The sequence below is a fragment of the Solanum pennellii genome, chromosome 2 (genome assembly GCF_001406875.1).
Source record: "Solanum pennellii chromosome 2, SPENNV200".
In the NCBI taxonomy this organism is placed as follows: Eukaryota; Viridiplantae; Streptophyta; class Magnoliopsida; order Solanales; family Solanaceae; genus Solanum; species Solanum pennellii.
Window position 1 is genome coordinate 50,389,553 of NC_028638.1, and position 21,486 is coordinate 50,411,038.

At 34.1% G+C, this 21,486-nt stretch overlaps 2 protein-coding genes across 5 annotated transcripts; both read right to left on the reverse strand.

Annotated features, from left to right (window-relative positions):
• Positions 1-509: 509 nt before the first annotated feature.
• On the reverse strand, positions 510-11,923 carry LOC107011484 (protein GRIP). Of its 3 annotated transcripts, none has more exons than XM_027915035.1 (22): positions 11,664-11,923; positions 10,576-11,084; positions 10,255-10,370; positions 9,380-9,549; positions 8,762-8,855; positions 7,047-7,133; positions 6,877-6,957; positions 6,509-6,634; positions 5,750-5,858; positions 5,595-5,674; positions 4,328-4,456; positions 4,126-4,226; positions 3,743-3,876; positions 3,547-3,644; positions 3,356-3,475; positions 3,216-3,238; positions 3,049-3,112; positions 2,006-2,077; positions 1,883-1,930; positions 1,564-1,669; positions 1,375-1,433; positions 510-942 (listed from the first exon to the last, which is right to left on the reverse strand). In XM_027915035.1, the coding sequence occupies exons 2-22, from the start codon at positions 11,075-11,077 to the stop codon at positions 832-834; spliced, it is 2,430 nt and encodes an 809-aa protein (XP_027770836.1). In that variant the 5' UTR covers positions 11,078-11,084; positions 11,664-11,923; the 3' UTR covers positions 510-831. The 3 variants fall into 3 exon arrangements, with proteins under 3 accessions (XP_027770836.1, XP_027770837.1, XP_015066494.1); XM_027915036.1 differs by having other exon boundaries at positions 3,049-3,107; positions 3,211-3,238; positions 10,576-11,068; positions 11,664-11,922; XM_015211008.2 differs by having other exon boundaries at positions 3,049-3,107; positions 3,211-3,238; positions 11,664-11,922.
• A 559-nt stretch (positions 11,924-12,482) lies between these two features.
• Positions 12,483-18,573, reverse strand: LOC107011874 (serine acetyltransferase 2). 2 transcript variants are annotated; one of them, XM_015211547.2, is made up of 10 exons: positions 18,121-18,571; positions 17,115-17,312; positions 16,963-17,022; positions 16,452-16,547; positions 16,318-16,342; positions 16,047-16,141; positions 14,139-14,305; positions 13,967-14,040; positions 13,067-13,126; positions 12,483-12,826 (listed from the first exon to the last, which is right to left on the reverse strand). In XM_015211547.2, exons 1-10 carry the CDS (start codon positions 18,379-18,381, stop codon positions 12,792-12,794), a joined length of 1,071 nt encoding a protein of 356 aa, XP_015067033.1. In that variant the 5' UTR covers positions 18,382-18,571; the 3' UTR covers positions 12,483-12,791. The 2 variants fall into 2 exon arrangements, with proteins under 2 accessions (XP_015067033.1, XP_015067034.1); XM_015211548.2 differs by lacking the exon at positions 17,115-17,312 and having other exon boundaries at positions 18,121-18,573.
• Positions 18,574-21,486: the final 2,913 nt, after the last annotated feature.

Consider the following 21,486-nt stretch of genomic DNA (forward strand, 5'->3'; position numbering starts at 1 on the left):
AAACCTAAGTTGTTTAAATCTTCCTGATTTTAGATATTTAAATACTAACAACTCAAGACCAACTTTCCTTGCCTTAGTGTCGAAATAAAAAAAAAAAAGACATTGAACAATGTTGATGGAAACTGCCAAGGGGCAAGTAAGACTACTTGGTTGCCAATCACAGAAATGGAAGGTAGATTGCGTCTCACCAAGTGGGGCATGTTTTACTGCCTGGCTAAAGACATTGTATTATCAAATTATGTATAACATACGATTTTACTCTCTTTTTTTTTGTCCAGGGGTATTTAATATTTATCACATCTATTGCAATTCAAATTAGAAATTCAAACTACAGATACTGAAGGAAAATTTTCAAGTTCCTTTTCTATTCTACTTATTTGGAGATCATCGTTTTTCCTCTGAGATTTTGGGAGGTCAAAAACTATAATCGCGACAAAGTTAAGGTGATAGTGGCTCTTCTAAAAGACTGGTAAATATATACCCCAAAGATGTTATTTTTAATAGTGAAGTTCTAGGGAAGTCATCAGTTCAATTCATTTCCTTTACGCAAAAATTTTACAATTTCTAACAAATGTGCTCTTCCTTCTATCTCTGCACCCAATTAAACAAAAAGGAAGAACGAAATACCTTTGATATACATATCGTGTGAAGAACGACAAAGGGATGCCTACTCATTTTTGTGTTTTGTTCTTCTTTTGCATTTCTTTGTTAATTACATAAGAACACAAAAAATTCCTCTACTGTATCTCTCCTTCCACGTCTGCTACGGACTATCTACTGAAGCTGGATTAGACAACATTTGGGAAGCATCTCTGCAGCCCTCATTGGCTGTTAAGAGAATGAGAATCTAGAAAACAGTGAGCTCCCCGATCCTGATGTATCTTTTGCCGGGCTTGCTTGAGCTTCTATGGAGGAGCGATAGGCTTGTTGGCACTTCCGCATCTGCAAATGCATGAGTAGACTCATGAGGTTTTCAGGTTACATTACACTCTAATACATTTACTCACTATTGATATATGATAATCAACAGACATCAGCATGAGAACGATAAATACAAAAAGGTTTGTCTGCATGCCTTCCAATTTAATTTATTAGCACATTTTCAATTTCTAATCATTTGATAGAACCAGATTTTGCAATTAATAGCAAAATAAGATGACTAATTAAGTTCTCTATACCTGCAGTGCAAATACATACACCTGCTCATGCCATATGAGCTAAAAGGTGTACCATGTCACAATAAGTCTTAAATGTATTTATTTTAACGGAGTAGGCCTAATAGATTCATGAATATTACTGAGATATATTGTCATAACGATCACCAATATTTTAGAAATGAAAACAGTAGTTTACTACTGGAAACAAGAACATCACCTCCTCAGGACTGAACTGAAGAAGCATTGCAACCACAGGTAATAGAGCCTCCACTTCACCTGTGAAATATTTATCACAAGCAACTTATGATGTAAATAATTTCCTACGGAAGCATTTAGTTCAACTAAAAAATTCTGCTTCTACAGGGAACAAATTTTAAACCTTTTCACTGCAACACTGAAAAGTTACCTGTCTCGAGAAGTTTTAAAATGACATTCTTAAGATACGTCAGATCTACCCCTTCCCTCTTCTGTGATCTATCCATATTCCTAAGCTCCTCTTTCAACTTAGCTTCCTGCACTCATTAAGGCAAACTTGTAAGGGAATACAAATCAGAAGAAGTCCAAGTAAAAGGACAGCAAAGTATATGATTGTCTAAGCCAAGAACCAGCTGCCTAAGCCCACTCAAACATTATGCCCATGGTTAAACAACTCAAGCCACTCTCCAGTCCCTAAGAAAGAAGAGAATTAGCCATGACAGACACATGACTTTTATTTAAAGACATACCTGCTGGCTGTGGAGACGATTTTCACGTTCGAGCTCTTCTATCTCCTCCTGAATCAAGACATCAGACTCTAATGAGGGAACTATCTCTAAAGAATATTGATGTTCTCGGAGCAAATAACTTACTTGAAGGGCTAGAATGTGACGTTGTGACTGAGCAAGCTCTTCTTCTCTTTGTGCTTGTTGTCTCGCCAAGACCTGAAGCGTCAAGAAGTTTTAAGTAGTGGCGTGAGACAGAAATGAAGTCTCTGAATGCTAAAAACTAATGTTCTTAACTAAGGAGCAGTTTGTCCACCGATTATTTTTCGTTTTTTTCATTATATTTTTTCTTCAAATCACTGTTTAGTTATACATTGGACTGATTTTCTGGAAAAAATTGAAGATGGGTTTTTAAAATTGAAGTGAAAACCCATATCCATTCACAAAATTTCAACTTTTTCCCAAGTTAAATGCATGTCCAGAGACAACTTCAATTTCCAAATATTCTTTTTCGACTCAACTTCAAATACTACTTTTTTTTTCTTCCATATATATAACAGATAAGGCAGGTGTCAAGTGGTTGACTGGGTAGTTTAATACTATTTTCAAGACGGAAAAAAATGCCCGACGAGTGGAGATGAAGTATAATGGTTCCATTGTACAAGAACGAGGGTGATATCCAAACTATAACAATTAGAGGGGTATCGAATTATTAATCCACACTACGAAGGTCTCGGAGAGAGTAGAGGAGATGAGGGTGAGGAAAGGAGTGTCCATTTTTTTTTTTGAGAAGGTAACAGTAAAGGAGTGTCCATTTTTGAGGATCAATTTGGGTTCATGCCGGGGATTTCAACTACTGAAGCCATCCACCTTGTGCGGAGATTGGTGGATAAGTACATTGAAAGGAAGAGGGACCTTCATATGGCGTTCATTGACCTTGAAAAGGCCTATGACAAAGTCCCAAGGGATGTTCTCTTGAGGCGTTTGGAGGCTAAAGGTGTCCTGATGGAATATATTAGGGCGATAAAGGACATGTCTAAAGCATAAAGCATGCCAGACCATGTTTGGTTTGGACTTTCAAACTGTTGCCACTTGTACTAATCTCTGTCTCACTCTTTGATTTTCTTTTTCCTCTTTGCAGTAATTGATGAAAATATTGCACAGTAATGTAACTAGAAAATTGTCCATACCAGAATCTGCTGATCAGCAGCTGAGGTAGTCGAATTCAGAGGATCCTGCTTGTCATATACTGTACAATCATTTCAAAGAGCAATATTAGTCACTGAAGCAGCTATCAAAGAATATCATTTTGAACTGTAGAATGAGCTAAAAGGTGCTGAAGATCTTCATACCTGTATTGGAATTGCCATTGCGATCGGCCTGATATTTGCAGAAGAAAAATCACAATTTTAAAAGAATGCTTTAAATACACATGTTAACTAGGTGATTGCTCAAGCAGATTCATGAATAGGTGATTGGAGACTGCTCGACACTTACTAAAAATTCAGACTGAAGTTTGTGGCGAAGGTTCTCGTTATCGTCTAGAAGTCTAGAGATTTCATTGTCCTTCTCCTCAATCATCTTATCAGCAAGGTCACGAAAAGAATCAAGCTCTTCCTACAAGTTAAAGAACTCAGTGTCACCAAACTAAAAAGTGTTATGATGATATTGATAATTATAAATCACACCTTCAGTTTTTTACAGCTTTGTTTGAGGTCATCTAGTTCTTTTTGAACATTATCACCAGAGGTAACCACACTCTCTGCTTTAAATGCATCACATTTCACTGCAAAGCAGTATCTAAAATTAGTTTTCCATTTGGAAGCTGAATAAATGGCAATTCAAGAATAGAAAGCTGATTATTATATCATCCTAAGGAATTACATCGCCATGTTTCTTCTACATTTTGAAGGCTTATTTCCCATGCTTCCTTCTCTTTTTGGTGCGCAGAAATAGCAGAATTGAACTTCATTTCCATGCTTCTGATCCGTTGCTCTGTAGCACGAAGAGCTTCATCTCTGGAAATGATTTAATGGAGAAGTGTGTCAATTCATTCTCTTTCAGCAAATGAAAGCTAAATCAAATCTGTAAAAACTATGTACTACTACAAGTTAGATTTAAAACTATTTTGCCCGAGGGTGTAAATGAACTGAAGAGTGTGTCCATGTCAATGTTTGTGAGTTTAATGTGTGAAAAAACACCCCAAAAATGAACTGCGTATAATTTGTGTTCAGGTGAACATCTAACAAGTCATCAAACTCAGTTACCTGTCCGAAAGTTCCTTCTCATGATTAATTAAGGTGCTCTTTAGATCTTGAAGGGCTCTATCCCTTTCAGAAGAGACTGACATTACCTCTTTCTCCACTTCCTGAAAGAGCAAATTTTTTAATGTCTTAGCAATAATTAAATGACCTTAATGTTAAACTATTAAGCCAAAGCATTTCACTAGTTACACCCGAAAGCATGTACCTTCAATGCTTCCTCCAGTGCTTTAAGTTGTTCGCTGTCTCTAGCAGCAGCCAATTCAGCATCCTTTCGCTGGAGAAGTGCGTGAGCACGAGCCTTGTAAGATGAAAACTCACTTTGAGTGCGATTGATCTGCAAGTTACCATAGAAGAGGAAATCATGAGATACATAAAACAAAGGATATTTGTGTCAACCTTTGCTACTTATTTCCCATAATTATATTAGCCACTTTTCATGCAACAAACTCCCTAGTACCAAACTCTTAAGGAATAATTGAAGTCAATGGCACACTATTCAGCATCCTAGATTCATCTTAAAAAGAGCCATTCAACATCCTAAACTTGCCTGATTCTATCATTGCACAGTCTAGCAACTGGAAGAAAAATCTTTACCTGAATTCTCAATAACTTTAAATCAGTATATACCATACAGTCAAGGCGAAAAAAATATATGTGTCGCTTGCAGATTCTTTGTTTCTAATCTTGCTTCAAATGATTCCTTTAGTAAAATGTCAAATATGCAATTGGTGCACATATTTGAAGAAGAAAATAAGAGAATCCAATTGATATATAATTTTTTTGCAAAGAGGTTGGGAGAATGCCAATATCCAATTAATCTGTCACCTCAGGAGGATCTCGATATCTAGACATCAATACAAGTTCTATATGCATTGATACCACCGACTAACCATCTCCACAACAGTCAACTACTGCCACTAACCAATTACCTCCACCACCAGCCTCCATTGCGCAACCACCATAGCCGGTCACCACCACAATCACCAAGCACCTTCACAACTAGTCACCACCACTAACCGCCTCCTCCGCAAAACCACCAGTACCAACCACCTCTACCACTAACTTCTATCTGACCAAAACCGGACACCATTGCACAACCATCATAGGCAATCTCCACCATATCATGACCACCACCACCTTACAACTATTATTGCCGGTCACCACCTACCTTTCTTTCTAGTTTTTTTTAGAGTATGATTCATCAAATAAACAATTTATTTAACTCCCCGTAACATTTTCCAACATTTTGTGGATATAAATTTATTCGTAGTAATTTACTTGAAATTCTATCTATTAATTAGCTTTTAAATAAAGATAAATTATCCACATTCAGATGCTGAAAAAACAATATTAGTTTTTCAGCGTTAACCGTTAAGATCTAGATACAATATTAAATATCTAGTCTTATAAAAACGAATGGGGCCTAAACATTTGTGGGAGGAGAAATACAGATAAGTTAAATAAGAGATCACCTCTTCTTTGGCCGCCATCAATTCAGCCTCTTTTGAGTTTAATACCTGGGACTGAGCAGATAACTGTGACTCCAGTTGACCTACAATGTCAATACAAGTATGAGCTCCAAATTCATCGCCTAAACAAGGTAACTAACCAGTATACAGAATTATACTTCTAAATTTGGCTGCTTCAATCTCGGCACGGATGCAGTTACTCTCAGCAATCTCCAGCTTTGTTCTGAGTGAATGGCAGGTGGTTTCCCAACTCTCTTTTTCTTTCTCCTAAACGCATCAAAAACATTACAGAAGTAAGAACCAAACAAAGCAGATTAAACATCTTACCAGAGACGAGAATAAATCATTTAGAAAATGGTTATGCCAAATTAATTAGAGCAGCTATTTGCTCCATTACACAAAACACTTGACCAAAGCACAAGTTATAGTGGGTATACGATCAAATATTACTATGAAAGACTACATCACGGGAGATTGAGAATCGACCCTTATGGGGACAAATCAAATTGTTAATCAAAACGGGCAATTCCAAGGATATATTTATGTTCCCAAACAGGCTCTTTATCAAGATTAAGATGACTGCTAAGGAGCAACTGCAACATATTCTTTATAAGATTAACATTTTGAACTTGTATCCACCACTTTTACCTCTACTCAATTAGAAAGGCATGCGTTGGTAAAGACATATTGGTTAGCAGAGAGTAACAAGTATAATTTAGGATTCCCAACAACTAAGCCTGTGATCAGGTGCTTGACTGCCAGTGCAGAAACTTCCTTTTCAGATTGGCAATCTCAAAAAAGGAGCGGAACTTTAGCAACTCAGTCTTGGAACAGTATATGTTTGAATGACCGACATGCACCGAAAAGAATCATTCTGAATGAATTTTAAGGTCAAATTGAGAAGTGTTAGCTCATACGTGTTCACTATTCAGATGAATAATGTCTCCTTTAACTGTTTCAAAAGCAGCTCTAAGTCTTGCTGCTTCACCAGTGGAAGCTGCATCCATCTCTGCAATCTTAAACTCCTTCTCTGCAACCACAGTCTACAAGGAACAATGCACGATCAGAGCTCCAAATATCCAGAAGATACTAAATTGAACAACTAATACATAATAGACAGGATCCTGAGAACGTTGTGGAACCAAAAATCCACTGAGCAAGAAATACATTAGATGTCATTTTTCAGATCATCTGAAAATTATCAAAATATATATGAGCAAGATGAAGTTGTTTATATCGCTTGCATTATTCCATCTCTGTGTACGATTGGGAATAGAATCATTACCCGCAGAGATGAGATTGTTTCAGCTGCTTTGCTTCTTTCAGCCAATGCCTCAGCAATTTGGGCTTCCAGACTCTCTTTTTGCTGATGTAAAAGAGGAATTTATTTAAGAAATGTTCAGAACTAAAGAAGGAAGCTAAAGCACCAGGGCAACAGTAATACTGCCTTTGTACCTTCTGATGCTTTGAAGAGAGGTCTTCAATTGAAGCTTGTCTCTTCTCATCTGCTGCCTGCAGTAATGCTTGCATCTCTTCTAACTTCTGCAAAACCAAGGTTCAGCAAAGATCCTCTAAGTTCAAGAGCTGTATCAAGAGAGAACTTAGACATAGGCCAAAGATATCCACAATAGGCCATGAACCTTTACACGTATCCTGGGTTTCATAATCGAAAAACCATTTTAACTCTAGCCTTTTCGGTCAACATGAGATTCCTGGTCCTCAAATTATCTTCTATTTCTCCTTGAAAAATACAATAAGCATCTCTGTACACCTTGATAAACTTCTATTTAATCTTATCCATTTAAAAGCGAGAAAGCACACAAGTCCATTTAAAAGATAAAACGTGTCTTTGCTTCTGGAATAAAACTCTGACCACTCCATCTACACTTGAAGTCTGCAGAGATTCACACTAATTTGAATCCGAACCCCGCTAGGCAACTGGCAATCTATTTTAGATGACTAAATGCAAAACACAAGAAATCATAAAACATCACCACACAGGGAGTGCAATAAGTAAGGAAATACTAAAAAAGTAACCCGGAAGATGGATTCTTTTTACTGGATATCTTGCTCAAATGAGAACAATTATCACTAACATTGCCTAGATCTCAAAAGAATAAAATACATTTATCCGTAATGACACAAGGAAACAACACTAAAATCAGAAACTAATAAGCTGGCTAGCTAACGCAACTACCCACGGGCTCTATCTTGAAGTGAGTAAAATGATAAATATTGATGATCAAGTGATGCAAAAATTTGTTTTTAAAAAAACATTATGCATGAATATTCTAGTGAATAAGTACATAAAACTAGAATTTAGTGTGTAAACCAGCAAGTATCTGAATTAGAAACTTAAAATTGCTTATTTTAGAGATTTAAAACAGTTCTTAACTTGATTGACATGAGAATTATCTCACTAATTTCAGTTATTTGCAGTCCACTGCTTTATTTTTTATAGTTAATTTTCTTTCTAAAATTATGTTTTTTTATTTTTCATCTTGCCTTTCTCAAAACAAGCTTTCTCGGGCACCATCTTAGAGCCGCAGCTGACTCTTCTAGCAATGTCTCCTTAGACAAATCTTTTTACAAATTAAAAGAGCTTTAAAGATGCTCAAAACAAGCTTTCTCGGGCACCATCTTAGAGCGGCAGCTGACAAATAATACTCTCCTAGCAATGTCTTAGACAAATATTTTTACAAATTAAAAGAGCTTTAAAGATGTCCTTTTGCTAGGGAACAAAAAAAACTGAATAGTTAACTTACCAACAATTTTCTTACAAAAGAAACAAATATAAGGAAGGAGAGATGAGTTATAAATGCCAGACTGCCAAATCAACTTGCTCTATTTTTTTAATGGGTTTTCGGAGATCTACTTGTCTATTTACTAGTTTGAAAACTTTCAACTAATTCTTCTTTTCTACCCTTTTTTTTCACGGGTGTGTGCGCGTCAGGTGGTAGTGCCCATGTGGCAGCGTATATTCCTGCTTCAACTTAGAGCTTCACCACCTATGTAAATAAACTTGAATACAAATACCAAAAGGATTTAAGAAATACTAAGAAGACAGGTAAGGGCATAAGATTGACTCAGGAAGCCATAAAACAATCGACACTATCTATTTATAGGCATTTAACTTGATACAATAAGTGAACTTTCTCACAGCTGCACACCTGCTCTTTCTCTAGAAGTGCCTGTTGTGATGCCTCCAGAGCATTCTCTTTTGGTGCCAAGGAACGGCGCAGCTCTTCAATGTTGTCTCTGAGCCTAAAAATTAACAAATTTGTGTACTGTAAATAAGTAATCAAGCATCTAATGACTAGAAAATCCAAAAGAAATTTCACATTTAGAAAAGCAATACTGAATTTATTGATATGACAAAATCGATAGAACATCTGGGACCAGTTGACATGAACTAGCTTGGTATCTAAACAAAACTGACAATTCCAAAGCCTGATGCAACTATTTAATAAAGACTTGACATCGTCAAAAAAGAGAAAAAACATATCCTATCAGTACTGCGAGCAATTCGAACGTGAAAAAGATGAGACAAATTGACAAAATGTTAGGTGATTATGTCAAAAGGTTATTTTCTCATTTAGTATATGGACACTTGAGGATCTCAAGGGGTAATGTTGTAGTTCAATCAAGAAGTTGTTCGACAGGTAGCTCTGATGATATCTCTTTGTTTTTTTTCTTTTTCTTCAAATCTAATCCAAATAATAAACAGATAATCCATCAAAATCACTTGTGGAGGAGCAGTGTCAACTAAGTTCACAAGGAGGACATACTTGTTGTTTGTACTTCTTAACTGTTGCCTATCCAAATCCATTGCCTTCAGTGCCTCCTGAGCGTGTTGTCTACTGCGCTCCAACTCTTGCTGCAATGCAGATAATTGAGAGGATGCGCGCTCAGATTTCTCATTGACATCACGAAACTGGGCCTCAAGATCATCTTTTTCCTAAAGAAACAGAATTGCAACAAAAAATAGTTAATTATCGTAATTCTTTCTTTAAAAATTAGAAAAGATGTAAGCAATTAATGTACAACTTGAATAACTTGTCCACCACATTTTTATATTAATGTCCAAATTTAATTGCATCTCTTTTATCAAGTAACAGATTTCATTGATAATAACAAGGTCATCATGGATTTATACAAGTGGTATACCAGAAAAGGAAGAACCTACAAAATATGGTCCTCACCAAAAGTCACCCAATCCTACAGGAACTACATTTGGACATTAAGATAAAATGCGGTTTTCAAGTCTATTTTAGCAGGTAGTTTCCTGTCATAATTAAAGTCGGTACTCCCTATTCAATATATCATGAGTGACTCCTAGTGCAAAAGCAGCAAGAAGCTGAAGGTCAATGAAGATGGATATAAGGAAGAAAGATTAATGGAAGCGAAGCCTCATTTGCATCTTCGGACAATTCAGAAAGAAAAGAGTAGTAACATTTTAAGGAGATGAAAACCATCTATAATCAAAAGTTCTCTCCAGTTTCATTTGTTGTTGTAGAATATATTGTTATCTATACAAGGTTTTGCTAGAACTCGGAAGGTTTTGTAGAAGTAAAACACCTTTTGTGAAGTTGCCAAGTTTTGATGAAAAATTGATGAAAGACATCAGACATATCAAATAAAAGAGGATAGTCTCAGAATTTACCTTTTGCACCTCTTGAATACGCTGCTTTGCCCGTTTGTGAAGTCTGTTGAACTTCGAGTCTAGCTCTGAGTACTTCTCATCACGTTCTTTTATTTCCTGATCCATCTTATGTTGTACTATTCAAACAAACCATTTATAGACTTCAGAAAAGCATATCTTCTTTGTCAAACTGAAACTAAAAAAGGAAAACCAAAAAATCTGCAACTAACAATGGAAGTACATCACCACACTTTTAGAACTTATCATAAAATCCGAGTTCCATATTTAATGTTGAATTCAACAAAAATGAAGAAGAAAATAGAAGTCAAAGCAAATCACAACCTTCAGCAACTTTGACAGAAAACTCTTGGGCCTTTGTGTCAGCTTCCAAATATAGAGTTTGAAGATGCTTTAGTGCTACCTCTGCAGCACCTCGTGTTTGCTTTTCCTCTAAAAGTTCTCTATTCAAAGATTCGATCTTCTCATTAAGGTCTTCTGAATTATCACTTGCCACATTTTCATGTGCAGCCGTTTTAATTTGTTGACCAGAGTCATCAGAATAGATGTTGATGCTTTGCCATCCCACAATCTGAGATTTCAGATATTCATTCTGGAAATTAAGTTCTACGAGCATTTGTACAAGATCATCATGGCTATCACCTGTATGTTCGTGACTCTCACATATTCTGTTATCCTTTACATGATCACTCTCAATATTGAAGCTATTGAACTCTGCCTCTGTTTTGCTAGCATCTTCCGTGTGATTATCTGCAGCCCCACTACTAATATCTCCCTCCATTATTTCCGCTTTAGCTTCTGAGAAGTAGGGATTAAACTGTTTCATCCATCAACTGCAATAAGTAACAATCACAAAGTATCAAAATAAATAATCCACTAATACGGATCACGTAACTCAGCATTGAAGTTAAAGAATCAAGATAAAAAGACACAAACATTGGCTTCAAAATATCATCATTCGAATGCCAAATTCTGGTAAGTAAATAAAAGTTTTATAGCAAGATCCACCGTCAAGCTAATTTGATTAAACGAAGCTAGTACAAGATTCAAAACATCATAATAGACTCTCTCTGTATCACCGCCTCACATTGATCACACCAATGTAGCTTTAGTAGAAATTGCCCCCCCCCCCCCCATTTTTTTTTCCAATGAACTACTGGAAACCCGATGGTAGTTGAGGTTTATCAGCAGTTACGCAAAGAAAATGAAATTTGAGAAAATTGGATAAGAGAAATTTAGGCTTACTTCAACAGTTAAATTCACATTTCTGGTGCAATGAAATTAAAGAGGTGCAGATTACAGTATCAATCAGATCCTACGATTAACTAAATTAGCAATGCACTAACACAACAGGAAAATTGTATGCAGAAAGCATCATTTAGATACAATTGAAAAGTATTAAAAGGGCTGACCTGAGAAGTAATATGGATGAAGCAGTGGGGAACTGCAGATCTAGATGCTTGTAAAATGTCCAAGCGGCAAAAAGAGTGAAACGGTGTCTAATATTAAATAAATCCCTTGATTATTATTGAGAAGAGTACCAATCGAGAAAGAAAAATCTAAAAATCCGCAAAGAGCGTGAAAAAAGGCAGGGGAAGAAAAATTCTGAGATCGCGTAGGGGGTGGGGGGAGGGAAGCTTGCAGTCTCACGTTTTCCCTGCTACACCCCACATACTATCTGCGTTTCTATTTCTCATCTAAAAATAAATATTTGTATTGAAAAATATAATTTATATATAGTATTATAACTAGTGAAATTTTCATCAGGCAGTCACAAAAGAAAACAATGAATATCCTATATAACATGCCATGAATTAGATCGACATAATTAAAATTATTATAATACCATAAATATGTAAATTAATATTTGTATCAAATTAATTGTTTGAACATTAAGATATTGATTATCTTGACTAAATTCCCTTTTCTTTTCTTTTCTTTTTTGAGTAAATGATTAATGGGGGAAATTTTTTATACTTTATTTTGTATATTTTTAATTCGTCTAATCTAAAAAAGTTGCTACACTGAATTATTATGAAATTTTTGCAAAGAAATATAATTGTCGGCAAAGCAAACTTGTATTATGGCAAACTTCTCAAAATACTCAATAAGTACCCGTAAGAACATATTCATACCATAAAAATAATAATACAGTAATTTAAAAAAAAAATAGAAACTATGTTCTGCCTCTTATTCTTTTTTCTTTTCTATTTCGATGGCAACATGAAACATAGTGCTGAATCCAGTCAACATTAATAAACAGTATGTTCCAATATTTCGTTATAGCATTAATTCAAACAAATATACAAAATGACAAATCTCCTGGAGAAAGAAATAATACAGTAGATAATTTAAAAGGGCACACATACATGGCATTACACGTCGATTGAATGATGATCAATCTTTAAAGAGGAGCTTTATTTTTTCTATTTTTAGAAATCCTATAGTAGTATTAAAGATGGTGAAAATACTAAAATCATTTTCACACATTGAAGTGAATTGGGGGTTAATAGTCAAATGAAGATGTATCTTCATCAATCTCATGTTGAGCCATCGTCCTTTGAAGCAACCGCTCCTGTCAAGAAGAGAGATACAGAGTAGAGTTATGTCATTCTACTAATACAACAAAAACTTGAGTAAAAAAGATTTCACCGCTGGAGTTCGGAATATCTATAACATCATTATCATTGGATTTGGATGTGACAAAAGCTGCTGTAGGGGCAACGCTCAAGTTCAACTGGATGACTCTCGGTTTGTTCCAACTAAGGCAATACATCCCTACTTAAAGCAACATACTGGCATAACGAAATCTCACCATTGGATCTTGCTTCCTTGCAGCGAATGGCTACTTGTTTAAAGAACTCCTTGCTGGCATCTGCAATATGACAATGAAAAGCAATGAGCAGTTAACTTCTAAGCATAGGGTTAGAAGAAGACGACAAAAGTTTCCTGTTGGTAGCTCTTGAGCAATCACTGCAAACTACAAAGGAATGTTTCAGTATAACATGAGCAAGTATGAGCCATCAGGATATTCGACTGGTGAGAATTCAGGGGTCTAATAAGTCAAGTCTTACTAATTCAAAGAAATTAGAAACAATTCCAGCGAGAAAGTCTTCTTATTATGACTTTTACTTCAACTTTATCAAACATCATCATAATTTGATTGAGTAAAGATTTAGGATCATGGCCTTCGGCCTTCTTTACCTATCCAATTGTATTACACCTTCATGTTTCAGTCTAAGTTTCCATCTAGGATCTCCTTTATTTTAATTCATGGCAAGGATAACGTCAATATGCTCAATAACTACTCTCTCTCTCATATTTCCAAACCTATTGGCGCCGCTTCCTTAAAACTTAGGGAAGGGATTAAATGTTGAGGGTTAAATGCTGAATCTCTTTTCTCCCCCTTATTGTTCCCTTATTCATGTAAACAAGCATATGTATTTTAAACAAAGCAACTCCAATCAGATATTCCAGGAAAACCTCTAGAGTCAGAATTACCACTTTTACCATCCTCCAAGACCCAAACAACCTAATAAAGAAAACCATCATATTGTTCCTCTTATCCCTCAAGTAAATCATACAAATGAGTTAACTCTTGCAAGAGAGGACATATACATACATATCTGGCATATTTATCATAATAAAACTAACCACAGTGCGATTTACGAGAGAAAAAAATATACTACTACTAAAGCAAACATCTTTGACATACCATGCTTCATAGTTAAAGATGGATCTTGATCATCTACATAACCAATCACCTTTGCTGGTATTCCTGTCACCATACTATAAAACCAAAGGCCGGCACATTGCAACCAGTATATCAATGCTTATCAGAACTACTTTACAAATGAACCAGAAATTAAAAATATATAATACTCAACCTGTGGGGAGGAACATCCTTCATCACAAGGGAACCAGCACCAACCATTGCACCTTCCCCTATTTCTATATTTCCAAGTATAGTTGCACTAGCTCCAATCAGTGCACCTTGACCTATTTTGGGATGCCTATCACCAATCTCTTTCCCAGTTCCTCCCAAGGTTACACCCTGTGCAAAATATATTCAGGTGAAAAAAGGAGTACTAAACAGAATTTATACTGACAAGCATCTCCACATAATGAATCTACAGACATGATGTGGAGAATAAAATAATTAGTTATATTGTGTTAAATACAAATACAAGAGGAAGAGCCTGGGTGTCTGCAGTCTACTCATAACCCACTCAGCAGCTGGGAGGCAATAAATGAGCTTCATAATAGGATCTGGAAATTGAAAGTTTAAGCTGGTCAGAGCACAGATTCACAGGGGCAGACTGTCTACTCATTACGTGCTCAGTACCTGGGAGACACTAAATGGATTTCATTACACGATACAGGGTTCAAAAGTTTAACTTTGTCCAATGACAAGTATAAGAACTCTCCCATAAATTGGTCGAGGCAAATAAAATGCAACTAATCCCTCACAATTTATCCAGCTTTCACTTTGTGCACTTATTAGGACAAGCCTTTAAAAATATTTGTTTAGTATTTTGTTGCAAGGACATGTGAGCTGTATTTTGAGTATAGTGTTATAGAAGAAGAAGAAGATGGAAGAATACTGACGAGTGTAACAAACATCCAAACATTTTGTTATGCAAAGTTTATTTAATTCCGTTTTAGAAAAACGGACACAACTTTGTGAGTGACCAAAACGGAGATTTAGACGATCTTCGGGATAGAGGAAGTATGAACTTCCCCATGAGATTCAAGTTTCCCAGCTTATATAGTACAAGTTTCCCAGCTTATATACTACAGATTGATGATATTCAAGGTGATGGAATGAATTATTTAGGTAACAGATGCTTAAGAAATCCGTTTCCTTTCACATAGAAGGATTCCCACTACTTGCCACCTCAAGACATCACTAGAAATCACTACACAAAAACTATACTATTGCACCTCATGTGAAGAATCTTTTGACAGGATTCCCCTCATGTCCACAAATACGTTTATGTTATGGTGGAAGAATGAACTGATTCTTGTACTATCTATACTCTCTGCATCACATGCCACATAGATTAGATGGTATACCCTACCTGCCACAACAAATTCAAGCAAAACAATCCACACCTCATGAACTGGCAGAGCTCTGGAAGGGGGGTTGACTTATGTAGGAACTGAAGTTGAGGAAAGTTTTGTGAAAAGATTTTTAGGATTGGTTGTTGGGAGGAGAGGGTAGGGGGCTCTAGAGTATTTTTTAAAGGGTTTTTCAATTTTTTCAAGAAGTTGAAGGATAATCGATTGAAAAGGGATAGATGACAAACCAATTTTTTACTTGTAAATTTAAAATTATAGGGTAAACATAAAACACACTCCACTCATTGAAAGGTACTCCTGAACATCTACCGGATTCAGTCAATCACTTAGAGGGCTAGGGAAACCACTGCTGTCAGGCTCCAAAGGAGAACATCTGTACCAGCCTTTACAATAACAGAATTTTCTATCAGTTATTAGTTAATGAAAAAAAGTAGTACTAATACAAGACAATGAAAACTTTTGATCAACAATTTGTTAACATTGTATGCTCGAAAACTCTAATAAATGTTGTCAGGCATATAGATACTTGTATTTTACCATAGCCATGATACTCAAATTTCTGTTAGATCTTTTAATCTGAAGGCAAAGTGAATTAAAAAATGAGGCAAAAGTGTAATTATCTTATCCTCCCCTCAATCAGAAAATCTACAGTGCAGAAGATAGGTATTAAATGACACACCAACACGCAATGTATAGGAATCGGCATAACTCACCTGCATAAGTGAAACTCTATTCCCTATGACAGCAGTTTCACCAATTACAACACCAGTGGCATGATCCAGAAGAATTCCCTCTCCAATTTGGGCAGCTGTTTTATAGGCAAACACAGGTATAACTTAGTCATAGTTATCGATGCAGATCCACTAATAAGATAATTGACTGGTAGTTTTTACAAAAGTAACTTGTGAGAATTTAATTGGCAGGAATGAAACAGAAACCATATCTTTTGGTGCAGATAGTGGGGTGGAGAAACTGAATGATTACCTGGATGTATATCAACTCCAAAAACCTGTATTGAAGTGACAGTTTTAAATCACAATGAAGTAACATAGAGCAATAGGTCAGTACTATTGAAAATGACAATGATGGCTATCACCAAGTAGAGGATATCAGATTACCTCACTAACTCGACTTTGTAACGCCAATGCCAAGACTTTGCGCCCTTGATTCCATAGCGTATGTGCAACTCGATGTGTTTGTAAAGCATGATAACCCTAAACAGATTAGTTTTGATATCAGGATCTAAAAAATTCGCAATCAAATATCAGAAAAGCAAAATCCTCAGTAGATTGAGAACCATAATTCTCTCGTCTTGTGTCCCTCTCTATATAAATCAACGGTGATAAAGAAACATTGAGATGAAGCATAAAGGTTATTAAGATAAGAAGTGGACTTGCTAAAAGATAGTTTGCCTAGCTAAGAATTTAGGAGAAATAAACACCAAGGGTAAACTTAATGAGGCTCCTTTACAAGTTCATTGGATTTAGTATCTCAACTGTGTTAGCGTCTAGAAAAGAAGTTGATGTAACTGTAAGCAAATATTCAACAAAAAGAAAGGGAAATAAAATTAGGTTAACAAAAATATTAAGAATAATCATCTAAATAGAATAAAAGACCAAAAGACAGCACCTTAAGGTACAAAAGAGCAGAACAGTATGACAAACATGAAGGATCTCTATCTTTACATGCCTGACAAGGAGGAGGGACAAAAGAAATTGTTAGTACTTGCCAAAAAGTATAAAGAGAGAATGTACTTGAGATTCATGGAATCCCAAGGGCACCTGTAAATCAAGTCGAATAGAGCATTGGATGCACCGATTGTGCATTATTACATCAGAAAATATGTCCATTAATTGAGTTGCCAAAAGTGTAGGATTTTGCAGACGGTTGGAAAGAACAAAGCTCAATGCCCGTTCCAAACAATCATGAGTCAAAATACTTGCGTACAAGAAGCTGCTTAATATTGGCTCCTTCTCTGCCTGAATCGCATAATAGAAACAAAATTAAATGGTTCCACAAAAACTATCAGCTAAACACGTTCTCGAAATCCATACAAAACATCGAGAAAAATCCAGCTACCTAAATTTACATAGTAGATTTCAGATCTTTATTATACATGTTCTCTTGATGATGGAAAGCTGAAAACAATTGTTACATTAACTCCACTATCAAACTATCAAATTTGTTACATTAACTCCACTATCAAATTTGTTATATTAACTCCACCATCAAATTGTTACATTAACTCCACCATGAAAGCTTACAAACACCGGACATTCGAAAACATCCATTTGATCCAATACCAACAATAGAGTATTGATATCCACCACCATCAGTGTTGAAATTTAATCTATCATGCGACTTAAAAAGCTATGTTGCTCAAACTCTTAAAATAGCATCGGATGTGTGTTAGAAATTTTTGAAGGATCGAACAACATAATTTAAAAGTAAACTATCTATAGCACATGTGAATAGATAACTTGGAAACGATGATGGATAAATGATTAAAATATTAAATTCTTAGCAATTGTACCACTGATATAAATCCAATCCAAGAACAACTACTACCACAAAAAAAAAAAAAGTTAACTTGAATGAAACAGTTGTGTTGAGGTCAAACTATGTGTAAAAGCAGGCTCAAATCCCAACAAACTCGTGATTTCTTTTTTTTTTAATCTGTGTAAAAGTTTGCACATGTGTTTGATTCTTGTGAAAGCATCAAAGGTTGGTCAATACACAGTGGTTAAGAAGAGAAGAAGTAAAAAAAAGTAGAATGAAAAAACAGACCTCAAGCTTTGCTTCAAGCTTGACCGCATCCCAAATAGGGTCACCAAGAGTAGAAGCGGTGTTAGCGACAGAGACGATCAAGTTCGGGTCGGGTTCGGAAACGCCAACAGCGTAAACGGGGAAAACTTTTTCTAAACGGTACTCGGGCATGCCGGGGGAATTGGGTCCGATTATTTGTGGATCTTCGACCTGCAAGGTGGTGGTGGTTCGCATTTGAGAAAGAGCGAACCAAGTATCGTCGCTCAAACAAGAACAAGCCATTTTTTGATTTACGAGTTTTGAGCGTAGTTTTAGGGTTCCATTATAGGATGCATGCAATTATGAAGTGTTGAGAGAGAAAGAGAGAAGATGAAGAATATGATAGATTGTGATACACACTAAACACTATACTATGTATGTATTTTGGGGTTTCAAACTTTTCCTTTTTCTTTTTCCTTCTTTTATCTTTTAGGTTTTGGGGTTCGATGTGGTTGATTTAGAAAGACGTAAATCTGCCGTGTTTTCGACCATACGAATTTTATTTATTTACTGTTTCTATTTCGTATGTTTGCTTACTCTCTTCGTTTTTATTTATATATTGTTCTATATTAAAAAGTATAATATTTATTGATTTCATAAAATTAATACGTACATGATATCTTATTTTAATTGCGGAATAAAATTATTAGCTTTAAAAATATAAACTTGATTAATAAAAAAAATATTTACTAATTAATTTAATTAATTAAAATAAATTAATTTACATTTATTTATTAAAATTTAATTTAAAAAAATACTAAAAATAAAGGTATAATGATAAAGTTATATAATAATTTTTTAGGATACTTAAAATATAAAATAATGACTTGTAAATAGCTAGCAACTGATGAAAAGTCACTGGTTGAGGTAGATCTTTAATTAAGGAATAAGGATTAATGAGGATTGCCATTCCACCATACATACAATACTTAGGTAGTTATAATGGAGTAATAAAGGTGTGAACAGTAATTGCCGTATAATTGTATTTACTGTTTTAGTTTGTTTGTCTTTTTTTTTATATATATTTTAGAAAACATAATTTTAAAACTTTAGCTTTTGATGTTCAAAAATATTATATACTTCTTATATTTTGTATTAAGTCAAAATTAAATAAATATATATATAAGGATAATAAATTATTGTATGCCTGAAGATATTAATGCTTAAGGGTGTATTTTAGACTTATTTTTTTATGTTTGCTCGTGAGTAGAAAATATTATCGGGAAATGATTTTTAGTGTTTGATTTATGAATGAAAAATGTTTTTGAGGGACATCTTTTATTTTTACTAGAGTAGAAAATAATTTATGAAATTGAAAATATTTTTTAAAAACAATTTATTTGGGGTGGGGTAGGGGAATAAAAATTTGAACTTTATAGTATTTTAAAAAAAACAAAATTAATTTTTTTAGGGGTTGGGAGTGGGTGGGGGGAGGAGTTTAAAAATAAAAATTTGAAGTTAAAAATATTTTTAAAATGTAAAATTATTTTTTTGGGGAGGGGGGTTGGCCGGTGATGGGTGGGTGGGGGTCAGGGATAAGGTAAAAAAAATTAAAATTGAAAAAAAATTGTTGTTTTTTCCAAAAAAAATGTAATTTAAAATTGGAGTAGAGTTTTGGAAAATGTTTTTTTTAATTTTTGAAGGGAAGTCATTTTCCTTAATTTTGAGGAAAATGAATTGATTTGAAAAACATGTTCCAAAACTTTTGTACCAACCAAATATGAAAAAATTAAAAATATTTTCCTTTATGCCAAACACAAGACTTAATGAATTATTATACATGAAATTATCCAAAAGAATAAGTTTCTTTTTATATCAAAACATAACAACAAATAATTAAAATTTAAATCTCAAAAGATATTCATGTTTAACTAGTTAAAGAAAGATTATAAATTCGTAAATAGTTAAATTCTATAACTATCCTACAAATTATAAATCCAACCCTATAACTCTTTCTCGTGAACTAGGTTAAATCAAATAAATAAATGTATCATTTTTTTTATTCGATAAGTTGATTTCCAAACTTCTAGAATCAATATCTATTACAGCCTTCCTTGAATTATTCAAAAAAAAAAAATTATCAAAATTTGATCTTAGACATGTTATTAAGTAGTATCCTCAAATGAAGATTGTTTTGAAAAAGTAACGATCTAACTAAGCTCTTATATGTAGAAAGATAATGTCTAAATTCTAATTTTTATTAAAAATAATTAAAAATATGAAAACGTAAAATCATACGAACTAATAAAAGTGATTTGATTTATATATATTATATATGTGTATATATAACAAAAAAAAAGGGATATTTAATATTTGCAATAATCAATGTTGGGTGGTGGAGCCATAAGAAGTGATTTGAGAAGTATTCAAACAAGAAACAAAATACTACTATTATTAAATAAATGAGCTATTTCCTCAGTTCGAAAATGTTTGTCATGTTATAGTTATTGAAAATCAATTTAACTAATTTTAAAAGGTAACTTAGATTACATTAATTTGATATTTTAAATAAAAATTATATATTCTAAAATAATATGAAAAATATTATTAATTATAATTTTTTCCATATTAATAGATGAAAAAATACATCTTTAAATGTCAGTAACAAGACAAAACGTTTATGAAATTGATGATACCCTTGTTAAAGTATACTACTAGGTACCCGTTAGGGGAGTATTATTAATGTACCTGGACGTTTATAGGACTACATACAAATGAACATAGCCTTATTCTATTGTCCCTTCGTGGCCATCACGTGTGCCACCAATGACCCTGCCAAAACTCCTTTTAGTAGGGACTCTTTTATCTTTTCATATCATCATTATCATTAGGAATACCAAAACATCTGCTCCCCGTTAATTATGTATCTATTTCGAATTTAAATTTTGAATATGAAAATTTTTGATAAAAATTTTTTTTCTCTGAATGAGATTCTACGTGAAACAAAATTTAATACAATCAGGTTTTAATACGATATTAAACATTGAAGGAAAAATGAAAAGCTTTTAGAATTTACTAGCATTTTAAAAGATAAACTAGCTTTTTTTAATTAAAGTGCTCCGATCTAAATTTTACGTAATATAATTTTTTTTATCAAATTAAAAAATAAATGATATAACCATTTTAAATTAGGATGTGTTTGGTAGGAATAAAACAATATTTTTCAAAAATATATATATATATATATATGTTTGAATAAACAATAAAATTTAAAAATACTTCTAAAAAAACAAATTTAAAGTAAAAATAGAAAAATGTTAATTCTATATAAATTGTCTCTTATCTACTCCCAACATAGCTCACCTTCCACCCCCACTCAATAGTATTTAATTCAATTATATAAAATAC